A 16,451-nucleotide genomic window follows, 5' to 3' on the forward strand; every position below is an offset into this window, starting at 1 on the left:
AAAAGTAAATTAACATCTTATGTATTTTTATTGTGTACTAAAATATTTTTAATGCCTAACTTATGTATTTTTACATAGTATCAAGTTGTTTATTTGATGTATATTTATGATTTGAGCATTTATACCCTAAATATATACACTATATTTTTTATAACCTAGGATCCGGTATTTTACCTTATATAATGCTCCTATATGATTTAAATTATATTTCTTTCATTTTAAATACGTATAAAATATATACGCAGGGTATAATCAAGACTTATAAAATATATACTCAAAGCAATTTCCACTGTAAAACATACAAAAAAGTGACAAAAGTATTCCACTATTGTTACATGTATCATACTTGCAAATTATGTGTATGATATATATGTTAAATTCCAACAATTTTAAATTATGTTAATTAGTATACAATAATTGGTATATTCATGGTATGTGTAAGATATAAAATATTTATACTAGAATATACCACTATTATGTTTTTAAAAATTAGACAGGTATGTAAAGCTCCCAAAAAAAATTAAAAAAAAAAAAAATTTACCCATTAAACCGGTCCGGGCCGGGCCGGTTAACCGGTTTAACGGCACTGTTCATCTAACGGGTTGTACCGGTCCGGGTAACCGGTATTTAAAAAGTAAACGGAGCAACCCGCGCGGCCCCCCTAACCCAGCCCAGCCCAGCCCCCTTTAACCGGGCCGGGCCGGTTCCGATTTTAACCGGTCTGGGCCGGTCCGGAACCGGGCTGACCCGGCCCGTTTAACACCTATAGTTTTATCTCCCTGGACAAATTTGCTTGTAATGTTTAAAGGTGATATCCGAACAAATTGAAATTGACGAACCGAGTAAATCAAATTAGAACTGTACAAAAAATGAATCATACTAAATTTAATTAGGTTTTGTATTGATACAACATTTTAAGAAAATGAATACGGAACATACCGAATCAAAGATCTATCAAAGTCATACCAAATTGATCGATGAACAACCTGCTCAAAAACCCGAACAAATTAGCCTAGAAAAAGAGTAATTTTCGAGCTTTTAAGTTTTTTAACAGATATCTCTCTGAAATTTAATGTAAATACCAAATTTAATCTAAAACTCCAATGGGACACAAGACAAAGGGAAAAAATCGACATGGAAAATGCCTCAATTAATTTCGATATTTAAGTAGAACAAATAAAACGTAGAATTAAAAGGAAGCAGAGAATTAGGTTTGTTCAAGTAGTCTTTTTAAAAAGGAAAAAAATGTTTACTCTTTCTCGTCCCACAATTTTTCTAAATATAGGTCATATAATTGACAAGATTAAGAAAATTCGCTGAAGTACTAATTTCATCTTCTTTTTTGCCTTTTCAACCTTTTGGTGTATTTTATGTTAAAAGGAAAAAAAAGTAATTAATACTTATTAAAATGTGGATACATCCCTTATAAGAAAATTTTATCATAACCTGATTTCTTCCCTAAAAGCTAGCATTCTTTTTCTTGAAGAATAAGAAGAATCTCTACATATAACAGAAAACCCTAGATATGCAGCATTTCCACCAAAGAAAGGAGAGTTCACTTCAAACACCAAAATAGACGAATGGCAGATTTAGATCTACCTAACGAAATCACTACAATTGTTCTCTCAAATTTACCTGTCAAATCCCTGCTGCGATTCAAGTGTATTTCTAAGCCATGGAATTCTTGGATCTCAAGCCGCCGACGACAAGGAGCAATTGCTTGGAATTCTTGGAACTCTACACTTTTCTTCCGATTCATAAACCAACAACTCACTTTAGACGAACTCAATTATACTTCAAGTGATGATGATATTTACCTGCTAAGTTGTAGCCTTTTGGGTTCTTGTGATGGTCTTATACTGATTAATCGAAACGAGCATATTTACTTGTGGAATCCTACCACCCAATTTTACACCAAAGTGCTTGAGCTTGATCGCTTGAACGACGATGGCTATTCGATACGCGGGGGACTTTGTTTTGACTCCTCCAAAAATGTTTATAAGGCAGTGTTGATTATGCGCCATCAGACCCCAGATTATGGTGGTGAATTTGTTATAGTTACTAGTCTTAAGGACAAAAGATGGAGGACAGTCAAATTCCCTTATGATATCTGCTCAGTCTGTGATGGGATTACACTACATGGACGACTTCACTATAGGTTAAGGGTTAAAAAGAAAGACGAGAGTATGTGGGATAGTTTTGGTCCTTGTAAAGTGTAATGATCTTAAATCGAATTAAGGAAATCGAAATACAGAAATGGAAATAGAGCGTTTTTGGGATAATTTTCTGGTACATTGAATTAAAAGAAACTATCTATTACAACTGGAAGGAAGAACTAAAGCTAACGAGTCTCCATAGCTGTGTTACCTGAAGAGAAGAAGAAAAAAAAATCAGTAAGGAAGAAGGAGAAGAAGAAGAGAGTAAGGGAGAGAAGAGAGGAGTCGAAGAGAGAGAAGAACGTTTACTTTGCTGAATGTCGATGCCGTTCCTCTTCCAGTTAGTTATAACAACCAATGCTGACGTGGCTTAATCATAGCCCTTGGGCTTCATTAAAACTCTAATTAATCTCAGCCGTTCATTTGAATTTTAGTTACTCCTTCCTAATTTCCGTTATTAGCTGCTACTCACTTCGAACCCAGCTGAAGGCATTGCTTAAGGTCATAACATTCCCGCCCCCTTCAAACAATCCTTGTCTCAAGGATTGGAATCAAAGTCTGGGAATCTCGTCTTGATGTAGTGATAGTCCTCCCAAGTAGCATCTTCAGGAGGAAGATTTGACCACTGTATTAATACCCTCACCACAGCAGAACTATCCCTCTTTATGAGCTGCCTCTGCAAAATAGCGACTGGTTTTACTAGAAACTTGCCATCATCTCCAGTCATTGGAAGAGTAGTCTGTACTACCACCTTATCTCCTACTTTCTTTTTGAGCAAGGACACATGAAATACAGGGTGGATCTTAGATTCAGGTAGAAGATCTAATTTGTAAGCCACCTTGCCAATTCTTGCCAAAACCATGTAGGGGCCATAGTATTAGGAGCTCAATTTTAAATTCTTCCTTAAGGCTAGGGATGTCTGCCTGTATGGTTGCAACTTCAAATACACCATGTCTCCAGCTTGAAATTCCCTGTCTGACCTCCTTTTATCAGCATAATATTTCATCCTCTCCTGAGCTTTAGTGAGGTGTTCCTTCAAGAGTTGTTGCATCTGTTGTCTATGCATCACTGTTCCTTCAGCAGCTGGTACCCTAGTTTCTAATAAGGGTCCTAGTGACAGTTGAGGAGGTGAAAATCCATAAAGAGCTTCAAAGGGAGTACATTGCAAACTGGTGTGGAAATTGGTGTTGTACCACCATTCTGCAGCAGGCAACCACTGTTTCCACTATGTTGGCCTATTAGCAGTCATGCACCTTAGATAATTTTCTAGACATCTGTTGACCCTTTCTGTTTGTCCATCACTTTGGGGGTGATAGGCAGTGGTATAGTGGAGTTGTGTTCCCAGGAGTTTGAATAGAGCTTGCCAAAAGTGACTCAAGAACACCTTGTCTCTGTCTGTTACAATAGATTCTGGAATCCCATGCAGACAATGTATCTTTTCCCAAAACACCTCAGCTACAGTTACAGCTGTATAAGGGTGGGCAAGTGCTATAAAGTGGGCATACTTTGTTAGTCTGTCCACAACCACTAGAATAATTTCCTTGTTTCTGGACTTGGGCAATCCTTCTATAAAGTCCATGCTAATGTGTCTCCAAGCTTGGTTTGGGATAGGTAGGGGTTGCAGCAACCCTGGGTAGGCCATATGGTCATCCTTGCTTCTGAGGCACACATCACAGCTGGCCACATGATCAATGACCATCTGTTTCATCCTTGGCCAATAAAATACTTGTGACAGTCTTCTTAGAGTTCCCAGTTGACCTGAATGTCCCCCTATAAGAGAGTCATGAAAGGTGGATATCAATTGAGTTCTGAGTTCCCCACTGGTACCAATGTAAATTTTGCCCTTCTTTCTGATATGCTAGCATTGTAATGCCATATGCTAGGTCCTTGTTGGGTCACAGCCAGTTGGCTAATGATTTCAGTAGCCTTAGGATCCCCTTCATAGCTGTGTGTTATTTCCTGCACCCATGCAGGAACTGAAACACTGATGGCTTGTAAAGTACCCTGGAGTTGGTTCATTGAAACTTTAAGGCCTTCCTGTTGTCTGGACAGGGCATCAGCAACCCTATTTTCAGCTCCTTTCTTGTACTGCACCTCATAGTCCATCCCAAGTAGTTTAGTCAACCCTTTTTGTTGTATGGCTGTAGTTACTCTCTGCTATAGGAGATATTTTAAACTGTGGTGGTCAGTCCTCACCACAAAATGCTTGTATTGTAGGTAATGCTTCCACTTCTCCACTGCATTTAGCAAAGCCATATACTCCTTTTCATAGATAGATTTGCCCCTGTGTCTTGGGGCTAAGACTTTACTAAAATAAGCTATGGGCCTACCTTCCTGCATTAGTACAACCCCAATGCCCATTTGGATAGCATCAGTTTCCACTATGAACTCCTTACTATAGTCAGGTAGTGCTAGTACAGGTGTAGAAGACATAGCCCTCTTTAATTTTTCAAATGCTAACTCTGCCTCCTCACTCCATTTGAAAGCATCCTTTCTCAACAAATCAGTCAAGAGCCTGCAAATGCTGCCATAGTTGGTAACATACTTCCTGTAATACCCAGTCAGTCCCAAGAATCCTCTTAAAGCTTTCACAGATTTGGGGGTGGGCCAGTCAATCATAGCCTTGATCTTGGAAGGGTCAGTTGACACTCCTTTCACAGTTATAATATGCCCCAGATATTCAACTTTGGACTGACCAAATGAACATTTAGATCTTTTTTCAAATAAGGAATGTTTCCTTAAGATGCTAAACACTGCACTCAAATGAGCTACATGTTCCTTCTCAGATAGGCTGTATACCAATATGTCATCAAAGAAAACTAACACAAATTTCCTGAGGAAGGGTTGAAAAACCTGGTTCATCAAGGCTTGGAAGGTGGCTGGAGCATTTGTTAGCCCAAAGGGCATCACCCTGAACTCATAGTGGCCCATGTGAGTTCTGAAATCAGTCTTGTACACATCCTCCACCTTCATTCTGGTCTGGTGGTAGCCAGCCCTCAAATCCACCATTGAAAACATCACAGATCCACACAACTCATCCAATAGATCATCTACAATGGGTATGGGGTATTTATCCTTAATTGTGATGTCATTCAGCCCTCTATAATCTACACAGAATCTCCATGATCCATCTTTCTTCTTGACAAGTAAGGCTGGGGAAGAGTAGGGTGATTGACTATGCTGTATGATGCCATTAGTAAGCATCTCCTTAACCTGCCTTTCTAATTCCTCGTTCTGGTAATAGTTGTACCTGTAGGGCCTCAAACTGACTGGCATTGCTCCTGGTTTCAAGGGTATGCTATGGTCTAATGTTCTGACAGGAGGCAAGGTCTTGGGCTCAGCAAAGACATCTGAACATTGCTGTAGTACCTCTTCAATGGCCTCCCCCACTGGCTCTTGTTCTTCAGTATTAACAGTACTCATCATGAATAGGTGAGCTATTAGAGCCTGACCTTTCCTTAACATCTTGCCCATGGTTCCACTGGAGATCATAGTCAGCTTTCCTTCATCAGTGATGCCTTGTAACACCAGCTTGTTACCATTCTTACCAATGGTAACACACATCTTCTCATGATCAAATTTGGTTGGATTGTGCTTCTTCATCCAATCATTCCCCATAACCATATCACAGCCTCCCAATGGAATAATTAATAGATTCTCTTGGAATGGTCTGCCCTGCATCTTCCACTGATAGCTCATGCAAATTGCAGTACATATAACATAGTTTCCATCAGCAACTATTACCCTCACTGGTGGGCAGGGTTGAGCTTGGTATCCCGATTCCTTGACTGTGGAGGCATCAATGAAACTGTGAGTACTCCCTGAGTCAATCAATACTGTTAGTTTCCTATTGCCTATAGTCCCTCGTACCAATATAGTATTAACTCCTTTGTTATCCCCTGATAGAGCATTTAAACACACTGCCTCTATAACTTCCTGTTCCATTTCCCCTTCAATGATCAGTCCTGTAGAGTCTTGCTCTTCTTCTATTTCACCAATCTCAATAGGAACTTCTGTTGTTCCCGTCATACTATTCAATTGCTTCCTCTTGCATTGGTGGCCTGGAGCATATTTCTCACCACATTTATAACACAAATGAATAATTTTCCTGTACTCATAAACCTCAGGGCTGAGCCTAAATGAAGTTGGCTTGACTGTAGTTGTAACAGGTGTCTTATTGTTGTTAGAGCTGCCAGTATTCTGAAATGATTTAGCCACTACCTTTGTACGCTTAAGAGCAGCCTCGATAGCCTTCTCCTGTAACCTAGCCTGTTCCACTGCAAACCTTAGAGTTGTAGGTTTGAAGAGTTTCACCCCAAACCTAATCTCCTCCTTCAAGGCTCCAATAAATCTAGATATGAAGTGTGACTCATCTAAGTTAGGGTTCCTGATCGGCATTTGGGCTTTCAAATATTCAAATTTACCTAGGAATTCGTCTACTGTTCCCGTCTGGTTCAACTTATTGAATTCCTCTACTATGTCTCCCATTAATTCTTCTCCAAATCGGATCAATAATTCCTCCTTAAATTCAGCCCAACTTATTTCCCCTTTACTAAGGATTAAGGAATCATACCAGATGTCTGCCAAGCCATTTAAGTAGAGGGCAGCTGCTTCCACCTTCAAATTCTCTAGAGTCTTATACAAGTTAAAGTACCTCTCACATTTTCGGATCCATCCTTTAGGTTCATGGCCTTCAAAATAAGGTAGCTCCCATTTCGGCGCAGGAGCTTGTACTGCTGGAGGTCGATGGTGCCTTACCTTTGGGCCTGGCATGGGCAATAATCCATCACCTTGAGGTCTCTCTCCTTGTGCTCTTGCTGGAACCCTCTCCAGATTAGTCAGTCGTTCGAGTATCAGCTCTAGTGTGCCTTGTATGTCAGTTTGAGTGTTGCTGAGTGCCTCCTGAGTGTTTACTACCTCATTAAGGACCTCTTCGTGTCTAACCAGTCTATCATCCATACCTTCAATCTAGTTCCTTCAACCATCAGCTCCTCACAGTCGCAGGATCGAGGCTCTGATACCAATTGTAATGATCTTAAATCGAATTAAGGAAATCGAAATACAGAAATGGAAATAGAGTGTTTTTGGGACAATTTTCTAGTATATTGAATTAAAAAAAACTATCTATTACAACTGGAAGGAAGAACTAAAGCTAACGAGTCTCCATAGCTGTGTTACCTGAAGAGAAGAAGAAAAGAAGATCAGTAAGGAAAAAGGAGAAGAAGAAGAGAGTAAGGGAGAGAAGAGAGGAGTCGAAGAGAGAGAAGAATGTTTACTTTGCTGAATGTCGATGCCCTTCCTCTTCCAGTTAGTTATAACAACCAATATGGAAAGGGAGCATGTTAACATTAGCTTGATTCAACAAGGACCAGTAGTAACTGCATCACAAAGGAAGATGTTAGAGGAGTAGTTTACAGAGAAAGAGGTAAAGAAAGCTGTATGGGCAATAAATGGAGATAAATCATCAGGGCCAGATGGATATGGAAGCAAATTTTACAAGGATAGTTGGGAGATAGTGGGTAAAGATGTTATAGAGGCAGTAAGGGAGTTCTTTAGAAAAGGAGAGATGTTTAAAGTGTGAAATCAAATAGTAATAACAGTGATACCAAAGGGAAACCATGCTTCAAGTGTGGGGGATTATAGACCAATAGCAGGATGTAACACTATATACAAAGTGGTGTCAAAGATGTTATGTAACAGATTAAGACTAATATTGCCTACGATCATATCATAGAATCAAAGTGCATTCATTTCAGGAAGGACAATAGTGCAAAATGTGTTGATTTGTCGGGACTTGGTCAGGCTATACAGAAGGAAAAATACTACTCAGAGTTGCCTAATTAAGATAGACTTGAAGAAGGCCTATGACAGTGTGGAATGGGCATTTGTAGAAGAGATGTTGCATGCAATGAACTTCCCTCAGAAGTTCATCAAATGGATCATGGCTTGTATAACAACCACGCAGTACAGTGTAGCAATAAATGGGGGATTATATGGAAATATAACAGGGTAAAGAGGCTTACGACAGGGTGATCCTATTTCACACTTGATCTTTGTCATATGCATGGAATACTCAACCAGAATTTTAAATAAAGTGGTTGGGATGAAGGAATTTGGATTTCATACAAAATGCAAAGGAATGAAGCTGAATCATCTGTGTTTTGCTGATGACCTACTGCTGTTTTGTAAAGAAAACTATCAGTCAGCAATGTTGATGCTAAGGGGTCTACAAGCTTTCTCAAATGCTTCAGGATTGACAACAAATGCAAGCAAGTTGTAACGACCCGAATTTTCGTTTTAAGAATTTGCGTCTCGTTCAACGGCTTAAGATCGCGAGAAGCTTCGTAATACACATTATGACTCACATGTATGGTCAAGTTTGGTTTTCGTAAGATTCGGAGTTAAATTTAAAGAAAAAAATCAAAATCTTATTTTTGAAGATCAAATGGGAAGAGTTGACCGGAGAGTTGAGTTTTGAGCAAACGACCCCAAATTGGAATTTTAATGATGTCAATAGTTTCGTATGGTGATTTCGGACTTAGACGTGTGTCCGAAATTGGATTTGGAAGTCCATAGGACAATTCGGTGCGTTTTGGCGAAGTAAGAAAGTTAACGTGTTCTAATTATATTATTTTACTAGGGATGCCTTAATACATTTTCCATGAGAAATTATGACTTTCCCCCGCAAAAGTCATTTTTCTTATAATGCTTTGCTATTTCTATTGTTTCTGTTGATAGTATTGAAATATTATATATTTCGTCTTTTTTCGTTTTCTAACAAAAATAGTTTTTTTACTCCATGGGGTAGGGTTAAGGTATGCGTAGGTACTACCCTCCCCAGACTCCTTACTTCTGGGATTTTACTAGGTTATTATTGTTGTTGTTGTTGTTGAGGAAGACGCCAACTCCACTCTCTACAAACATTTTTTTAAATATATGATTTCATTTTTCAAGTAAAGAGAATAGTGATAATGGTGTTGCACGAGGATGTATGAAATCAAAAGGTATGAAGAGTTGATGTTTCGTATGTTTTAAGCGTTCTCGTTTTTCTTCTTTTCTTTTTCTGTTTTGGTTTTTCTTCAATTTCCTTGTTTTTTCTTTTCTTTCTTTGTAGCTGCTATCTCTTTTTTACATACTAGTATGTAGGTACGCGTGTACTTCATCATATAATTTTTTTAATATCTTATAAACATTGTATTACTAGTTGTGTTTGAGTTGTAAAATAAAAAAATTTAGAAAAAAATCCTTGTTAAATAACGAATATTGATCCTATTTAGTTAAAAGAATACTGAATTTAACACTTAATCGTCACGACCAGGATTTTCCACCCTCGGGAGTCGTGATGGCGCCTACTAGTGAAAGCTAGGCAAGCCAATCAACTGAATTATTCGCCTTGTTTCCATTTTTAAATTCGTTAACAATTTAGAACCAACAATCTATAAACAACATAATTTAATCAAGGGGAAGATTCAATTTCAGGTTTTATAATACTGCTAACACCATTCCATAACAAAACTACCCAAGATTGGTGTCACAACTTCACAGACTGTCTAAGATTACTACAAATAAAGGTCTGAAAGAAATAATACAACACTGTCTCTGGAAATACAAGAAAGAAACAGGAATAATAGCTAGAAGGAGACGCCAAGGCCTGCGGACGCCTGCAGGACTACCTCGGGTCGCCTGATGGACCAGAAGCAGCAACCTCATTGCGGTCCGAAATCTACAATACTGGGATCTGCACAAAAGAGTGCAGAGTGTAGTATCAGCACAACCGACCCCATGTGCTGGTAAGTGCCTAGCCTAACCTCGACGAAGTAGTGACGAGGCTAGGACCAGACTACCAAAATAAATCTGTGCAGTTAAATCATATACAGCGGAACAGTACAAGCAGAAATGTACAGCTAAGGATGGGAGGGGGAAACATGTTGTGGGGACATCGAATAATAACAGAAGAACAACGAATAAATATAAAGATCACCACAGTTCAATTGAAGATAGGAAGGGGGATCATGTTGCGGGGTACAACAAGTATCAACAGAAATCCAACAATTAAATGTAGAGAAACCATAACTCAGTTATCAATAAAAATCAGGAAATCAAAGACAAGTGCACGGCATCCCCCTTCGTGCTTTAACACTCTCTCACCAAATCAATGCACGGCATCACCCTTCGTGCTTTATCACTCTCTCACCAAAATAATGCACGGCATCACCCTTCGTGCTTTACACTCTTCCTCACCCAATCAACAATCACAAAGCATTTAGGCAAGGGAATCAATAACATCACAATAAAATCAAGTAACAACAGGAAATCGGTAAGTAAGTGTAAAGAACACCTTAACTCAATTACCAGTAAAATCAAGGACAAGTGTACGACATCACCCTTCGTGCTTTTACTCTCGTCCTTACCATGAAAATCAATATAAACTGCACGGCATCACCCTTCGTGCTTTTACTCTCATCCGCACCATAAAATCAATATAATCGGCACGGAATGGTACATCGTGCGGCACGGCATCACCCTTCGCGCTTTACACTCTTCCTCAGAAAATAATACACGGCATCACCCTTCGTGCTTTAACACTCTCTCACCGAAACAATGCACGACATCACCCTTCGTGCTTTACACTCTTCCTCACCCAAACAATAAACACAAACAATAAGAGCAAGGAATAAATGAATCATAATAAAATCCGGCAAGGGAACAATATCAAAACAACTTCCCGGCAAGGGAACAACATTAAAAGCAACAACGTCCCGGCAAGGGATCAATACTTCCTCTTCTCATTTTCACATTTACTTCGCAACTTGATTCACAATTTGAGCCAATGCTCTATAAGGTTCAATTGCCAAATTATACTTCCACAAATTACTTTACAACGTGAGCCAACGCTCTTCAATATGCAATTACCAATAGTCTTTCCACAAACCTTTCTCAATAATAGTAATCACCACATTAAACATGAATAATACAAACGGAGTCGCATTAATCACAACATAAGACTTATGGGCATGCTTGACACCAACATATAGATACTCGTCACCATGCCTATACGTCGTACTCAACAAAACACATAGCAAATAGGACACAACTCCTAATCCCTCAAGCTAAGGTTAGACCAAACACTTACCTCGATGCCTCGAACACAGTTCAAGCCTCAACTATCGCTTTACCTCTTGATTCTGTGAAGCGCTACTGTGTTAAAACATAAAATCAGAAAACTGTTAGAAGAATAAAAGAAACTGGAAAACAGTAAAGAATAAGAAATATTCCGAGTCCACAATTTGCTTGTGCGTCCTTAAGGAATTTTAACCCCCTCACACGTTGCCAAGGTAATGGATTAAATCCTCCCAGGATGAAACGGAATAAACCTTCCTGCAACAGTGGCAATACAAACTGCAGGATACCAACGAACTCAAAGAACGGAGCAAAATCATACTTACGAATTTGAGAGAGAGAGACTACGAATTAGAATGTAGTATTTCCAGAAAAAAGGAAGTTCTGTAATTTTTCAGTGTGTTAAAAACAAAGCCATGCCTCTGAATTTATAGGCAATTATTGGAAGAGGTGTGATGTTTGTTCTGGAAAAGGTGTCTGTTCAGAATTTTACGCGTCCTGCCGCGGTCCTACCGCGGTTACGCCAGGACCGCGGCCAGAGTGGCCTTCTGAATCTGCGTCCTGCCGCGGTCCTACCGCGGTTACGCCAGGACCGCGGCCAGAGTGACCTTCTGAATCTGCAGATTTAATTAATTATTAAATAATTAATTAAATAACTTTTGTCCAAAAATAATCTTATCGAGCGATCATTTGACAAATCCAAATCCAAAGCAAAAGCCGAAGCCGAGCCGAGCGAGCGATGACGACGGCGCGATGGTTCATTCTCTTCAACTCCTTTTAAGAGCTTTAAGAAGTGATTCTATATATAAGCACACAAATGTAGTTGTCCCTCACCGATGAGGGACAAAGTGCAAGTCAAAAGCTCACTTCATTCAAATTTTCATTTCCCTCCATTTTATTTCCCACCATTTCCAATTCACACTCTTAGACTTTTAAAGCCCAATGCTTAAAGTCTTAAGCCCAATGCTTAAAGTCCAACAATCCCCCACATGAATGGGAATGGCTTTAACAAGAATGATCATAGATGAAAGCTGTGTGATTTGCAAGTAAGGATTAATTGTATCTGGATAAGTAGGTTTCCCTTTGAACTTTCCGTAGTGAACATATGTCGGATATACTCGGTCAATCGGTAGATTTGATATCTTTGAACCATCGAACTTTAGTGTATACCTAGACAACCATATGTCACACAACCAACCCTTAACCGTCTTTTGGTTCTCATTGTTGTGTTCGTTTTAGCCATGAACACCGCCTGGTTTCATAAGTGCGTAGAGAATTGGCCTTACAGAATTCTCATTGAAGCGGCTTCCACTTCACACTTACATAGGTGATTCCTAAACGTGTAATCCTTTAGATTGACACTATTTGATAAATACCATATCAAACTTAGGTAATCATTAAAGAACATGTAAAGTTCTATCCTTGTTACTGAACATTGTCTTCATCACGAGAAGGGACCAAAGATTTTGCTTTGACAATGTTGAACCGGTCAATCACAACTTTGTTTGAGCTCCTTGAACCTAGATCTCGGAACATCCAAAATTCTAGGTAGAGTTACCGCCATGTTTACTTGTCCTCGGCCATAGTCCCATTCCCTTAGATGATTTCTCAACTCCCTCTCTAGTTAAGCCTTTTGTAAGCGGATCCGCCACATTATCCTTTGATCTTACATAATCAATAGTGATAATTCCACTAGAAAGTAATTGTCTAACAGTGTTATGTCTTCGTCGTATATGACGAGACTTTCCGTTATACATAACGCTCCCTGCCCGTCCTATTACAGCCTCACTATCGTAATGTATGCAAATAGGAGCCAAAGGTTTTGGCCAAAACGGAATGTCTTCTAAGAAATTTCGAAGCCATTCAGCTTCTTCACCGGCTTTATCCAAAGCTATAAACTCTGATTCCATTGTAGAGCGAGCGATGCACGTTTGTTTGGAAGACTTCCAAGATACTGCTCCTCCACCAACAGTAAAAACATATCCACTTGTGGACTTTGTTTCTGTTGAGCCGGTTATCCAATTTGCATCACTATATCCTTCGATAACTGCAGGATATTTATTGTAGTGCAAAGCGTAGTCTTGGGTATATTCCAAATATCCCAGAACTCGTTTCATTGCCACCCAGTGATGTTTGTTTGGATTACTTGTGAATCGACTAAGTTTACTTATTGCACAAGCTATATCAGGTCGTGTACAGTTCATGATGTACATTAAGCTTCCCAACACACGAGCATACTCCAATTGAGACGTACTTTCACCTTTATTCTTTATAAGATGATGATTTAAGTCAATTGGAGTTCTTGCACTTCTAAATTCCAAGTGTTTGAATTTTTCAAGTACCATTTTCACGTAATGTGATTGAGACAAAGCTAGACCCTGAGGAGTCCTCTGGATTTTAATTCCTAGAATTACATCGGCAACTCCTAAGTCTTTCATATCAAACTTACTAGCAAGCATACGCTTAGTAGCTTGAATGTCGGCAATGTCTTTGCTCATTATTAGCATATCATCAACATATAAGCAAACAATGACTATATGATTTGGAACGTTCTTAATGTAAACACATTTATCACATTCATTAATCTTAAAGCCATTTGACAACATTGTTTGGTCAAATTTCGCATGCCATTGCTTGGGTGCTTGTTTTAGTCCATAAAGAGACTTAACAAGTCGACACACCTTCTTTTCTTTTCCCGGAACCACAAACCCTTCAGGTTGGTCCATGTAAATTTCTTCCTCTAAATCACCATTTAAGAAGGCTGTTTTTACATCCATTTGATGGATTTGAAGATCATACAAGGCGGCTAACGCTATTAGCATCCGAATGGATGTAATTCTTGTTACCGGCGAGTATGTGTCAAAATAGTCAAGACCTTCTCGCTGTCTAAATCCTTTGACAACAAGTCTTGCCTTGTATTTGTCAATAGTACCATCGTCTTTCATTTTCTTCTTGAAAATCCATTTAGAACCCAATGTTTTGTTACCTGGAGGAAGATCAACCAATTCCCAGGTATGGTTGCTCAATATGGATTCTATTTCACTATTGACAGCTTCTTTCCAATATTGTGCTTCTGAGGAAGACATTGCTTCCTTGAAGGTACGAGGCTCATTTTCTAGCAGGAAAGTCAGAAAATCTGGACCGAATGAAGTAGATGTCCGTTGACGTTTACTTCTTCTCGGATTTTCCTCATTAGGCATACCATCTGTTATTTCCTCCCGAGGTCGTTTTGACTTTTGGTAGGTCACTTCACTTTCCTTTTTATACGGATAAATAGTTTCAAAGAATTCAGCATTATCTGATTCTATTATCGTATTAACGTGAATCTCAGGATTTTCTGACTTATGAACCAGAAAACGATATGCCTTGCTATTGGTTACATATCCAATAAATACACAATCAACCGTTTTTGGACCTATCTTAACCCTTTTAGGTTTAGGAACTTGTACCTTAGCTAAACACCCCCACACTTTGAAGTATTTCAAGCTGGGCTTCCTTCCTTTCCATTTTTCATAGGGAATGGACTGTGTTTTACTATGAGGTACACGGTTGATTATTCGGTTAGCTGTAAGTATAGCTTCCCCCCACAAGTTCTGTGGTAAACCAGAACTTATCAACAACGCATTCATCATCTCTTTCAACGTTCGATTCTTTCTCTCCGCAATTCCATTAGATTGTGGAGAGTAAGGGGCAGTTGTTTGGTGAATAATGCCATTTTCCAAACATACTTCTTCAAAAGGAGATTCATATTCGCCACCCCTATCACTTCTTATCATTTTGATCTTTTTGTTTAGTTGTGTTTCAACTTCACTCTTGTATTGCTTGAAAGCATCAATTGCCTCATCTTTACTATTAAGTAAATAAACATAGCAATATCTCGTGCTATCGTCAATAAAAGTAATAAAATACTTTTTCCCACCGCGAGATGGTGTTGACTTCATGTCACAAATATCTGTGTGAATTAAGTCTAAAGGACTTGAATTCCTTTCAACGGACTTATAAGGATGCTTAGCATACTTTGATTCCACACATATTTGACATTTGGAATTAATGCAATCAAATTTTGGCAATACTTCTAAATTTATCATTTTTCGCAATGTTTTGAAGTTGACGGGACCTAAGCGTGAATGCCATAAAGTGTTTGACTCAAGTAAGTAAGAAGAAACATTAACTTTATTGATAGGAACTGCTATTACATTTAGCTTAAAAAGGCCCTCATTCAGGTAACCTTTTCCTACATACATATCATTCTTACTTAGTACAACACTATTAGAAACAAAAATACATTTGAATCCATTCTTGACAAGAAGTGAGGTAGACACAAGATTCTTGCGAATTTCTGGAACATGGAGAACTTGGTTTAGAGTCACTATTTTTCCCGACGTCATCTTCAACAATCTTGCCAACTCCTTCAATTTTCGCTGTAGACAAATTTCCCATAAAAATTATCTCGTCGGGTCCTGCGGGGGCATAAGAAGAAAATAACTCCTTGTTAGCACAAACATGGCGGGTGGCTCCAGAATCTATCCACCATTCTTTAGGATTTCCTACCAAGATGCATTCAGACAACATGGCACACAAGTCCTCCATTTCTTCAGCATTTTCAACCATGTTAGCTTGATTCTTCTTCTTCTTATCATTTTTTTGGTGCACGACAATCTGCGGCCTTATGCCCAGATTTTCCACAGTTGTGGCAATTACCCTTGAACTTTTTCATGCTTGGGTAATTCTTTAGTCCAGAAGCCTTCTTTCTCTTCTTGTTTTGTGGCGCCTCCTCAACAATGTTAGCCCTTATTATTGTCGAGTTTCCACGTGACTTCTTTTCAGCATTTTTGTTGTCTTCTTCTATCCTCAAACGCACAATCAAGTCTTCAAGTGTCATCTCCTTCCGCTTGTGTTTTAGATAGTTCTTAAAGTCTTTCCACAACGGAGGTAATTTCTCAATGAAAGCGGCGACTTGAAAGGCCTCATTTATGACCATACCTTCAGCAATAAGTTCATAATTAATAACAAGATAAATCTTATTAATAAAATTATTGATTCGGGTGATACCTTCAGCAAGGAGGTCATGCACAATAACTTGTAATTCTTGGACTTGAGTTATGACCGACCTAGTGTCAATCATCTTGAAATCCAAAAACCTTGCAGCCACGAACTTCTTAAGTCCGGCATCCT

At 38.9% G+C, this 16,451-nt stretch overlaps 2 protein-coding genes across 2 annotated transcripts; one reads left to right on the top strand and one right to left on the bottom strand.

Moving 5' to 3' along the window:
* Positions 1,581-2,219, top strand: LOC109234860 (putative F-box protein At5g62060). The gene has a single exon (XM_019400906.1). It carries the CDS (start codon positions 1,581-1,583, stop codon positions 2,217-2,219), a length of 639 nt encoding a protein of 212 aa, XP_019256451.1.
* On the bottom strand, positions 3,954-7,115 carry LOC109234861. The gene is made up of 2 exons (XM_019400907.1): positions 4,353-7,115; positions 3,954-4,244 (listed from the first exon to the last, which is right to left on the bottom strand). The coding sequence occupies exons 1-2, from the start codon at positions 7,113-7,115 to the stop codon at positions 3,954-3,956; spliced, it is 3,054 nt and encodes a 1,017-aa protein (XP_019256452.1).

Source organism: Nicotiana attenuata, chromosome 11 (assembly GCF_001879085.1).
Source record: "Nicotiana attenuata strain UT chromosome 11, NIATTr2, whole genome shotgun sequence".
In the NCBI taxonomy this organism is placed as follows: domain Eukaryota; kingdom Viridiplantae; phylum Streptophyta; class Magnoliopsida; order Solanales; family Solanaceae; genus Nicotiana; species Nicotiana attenuata.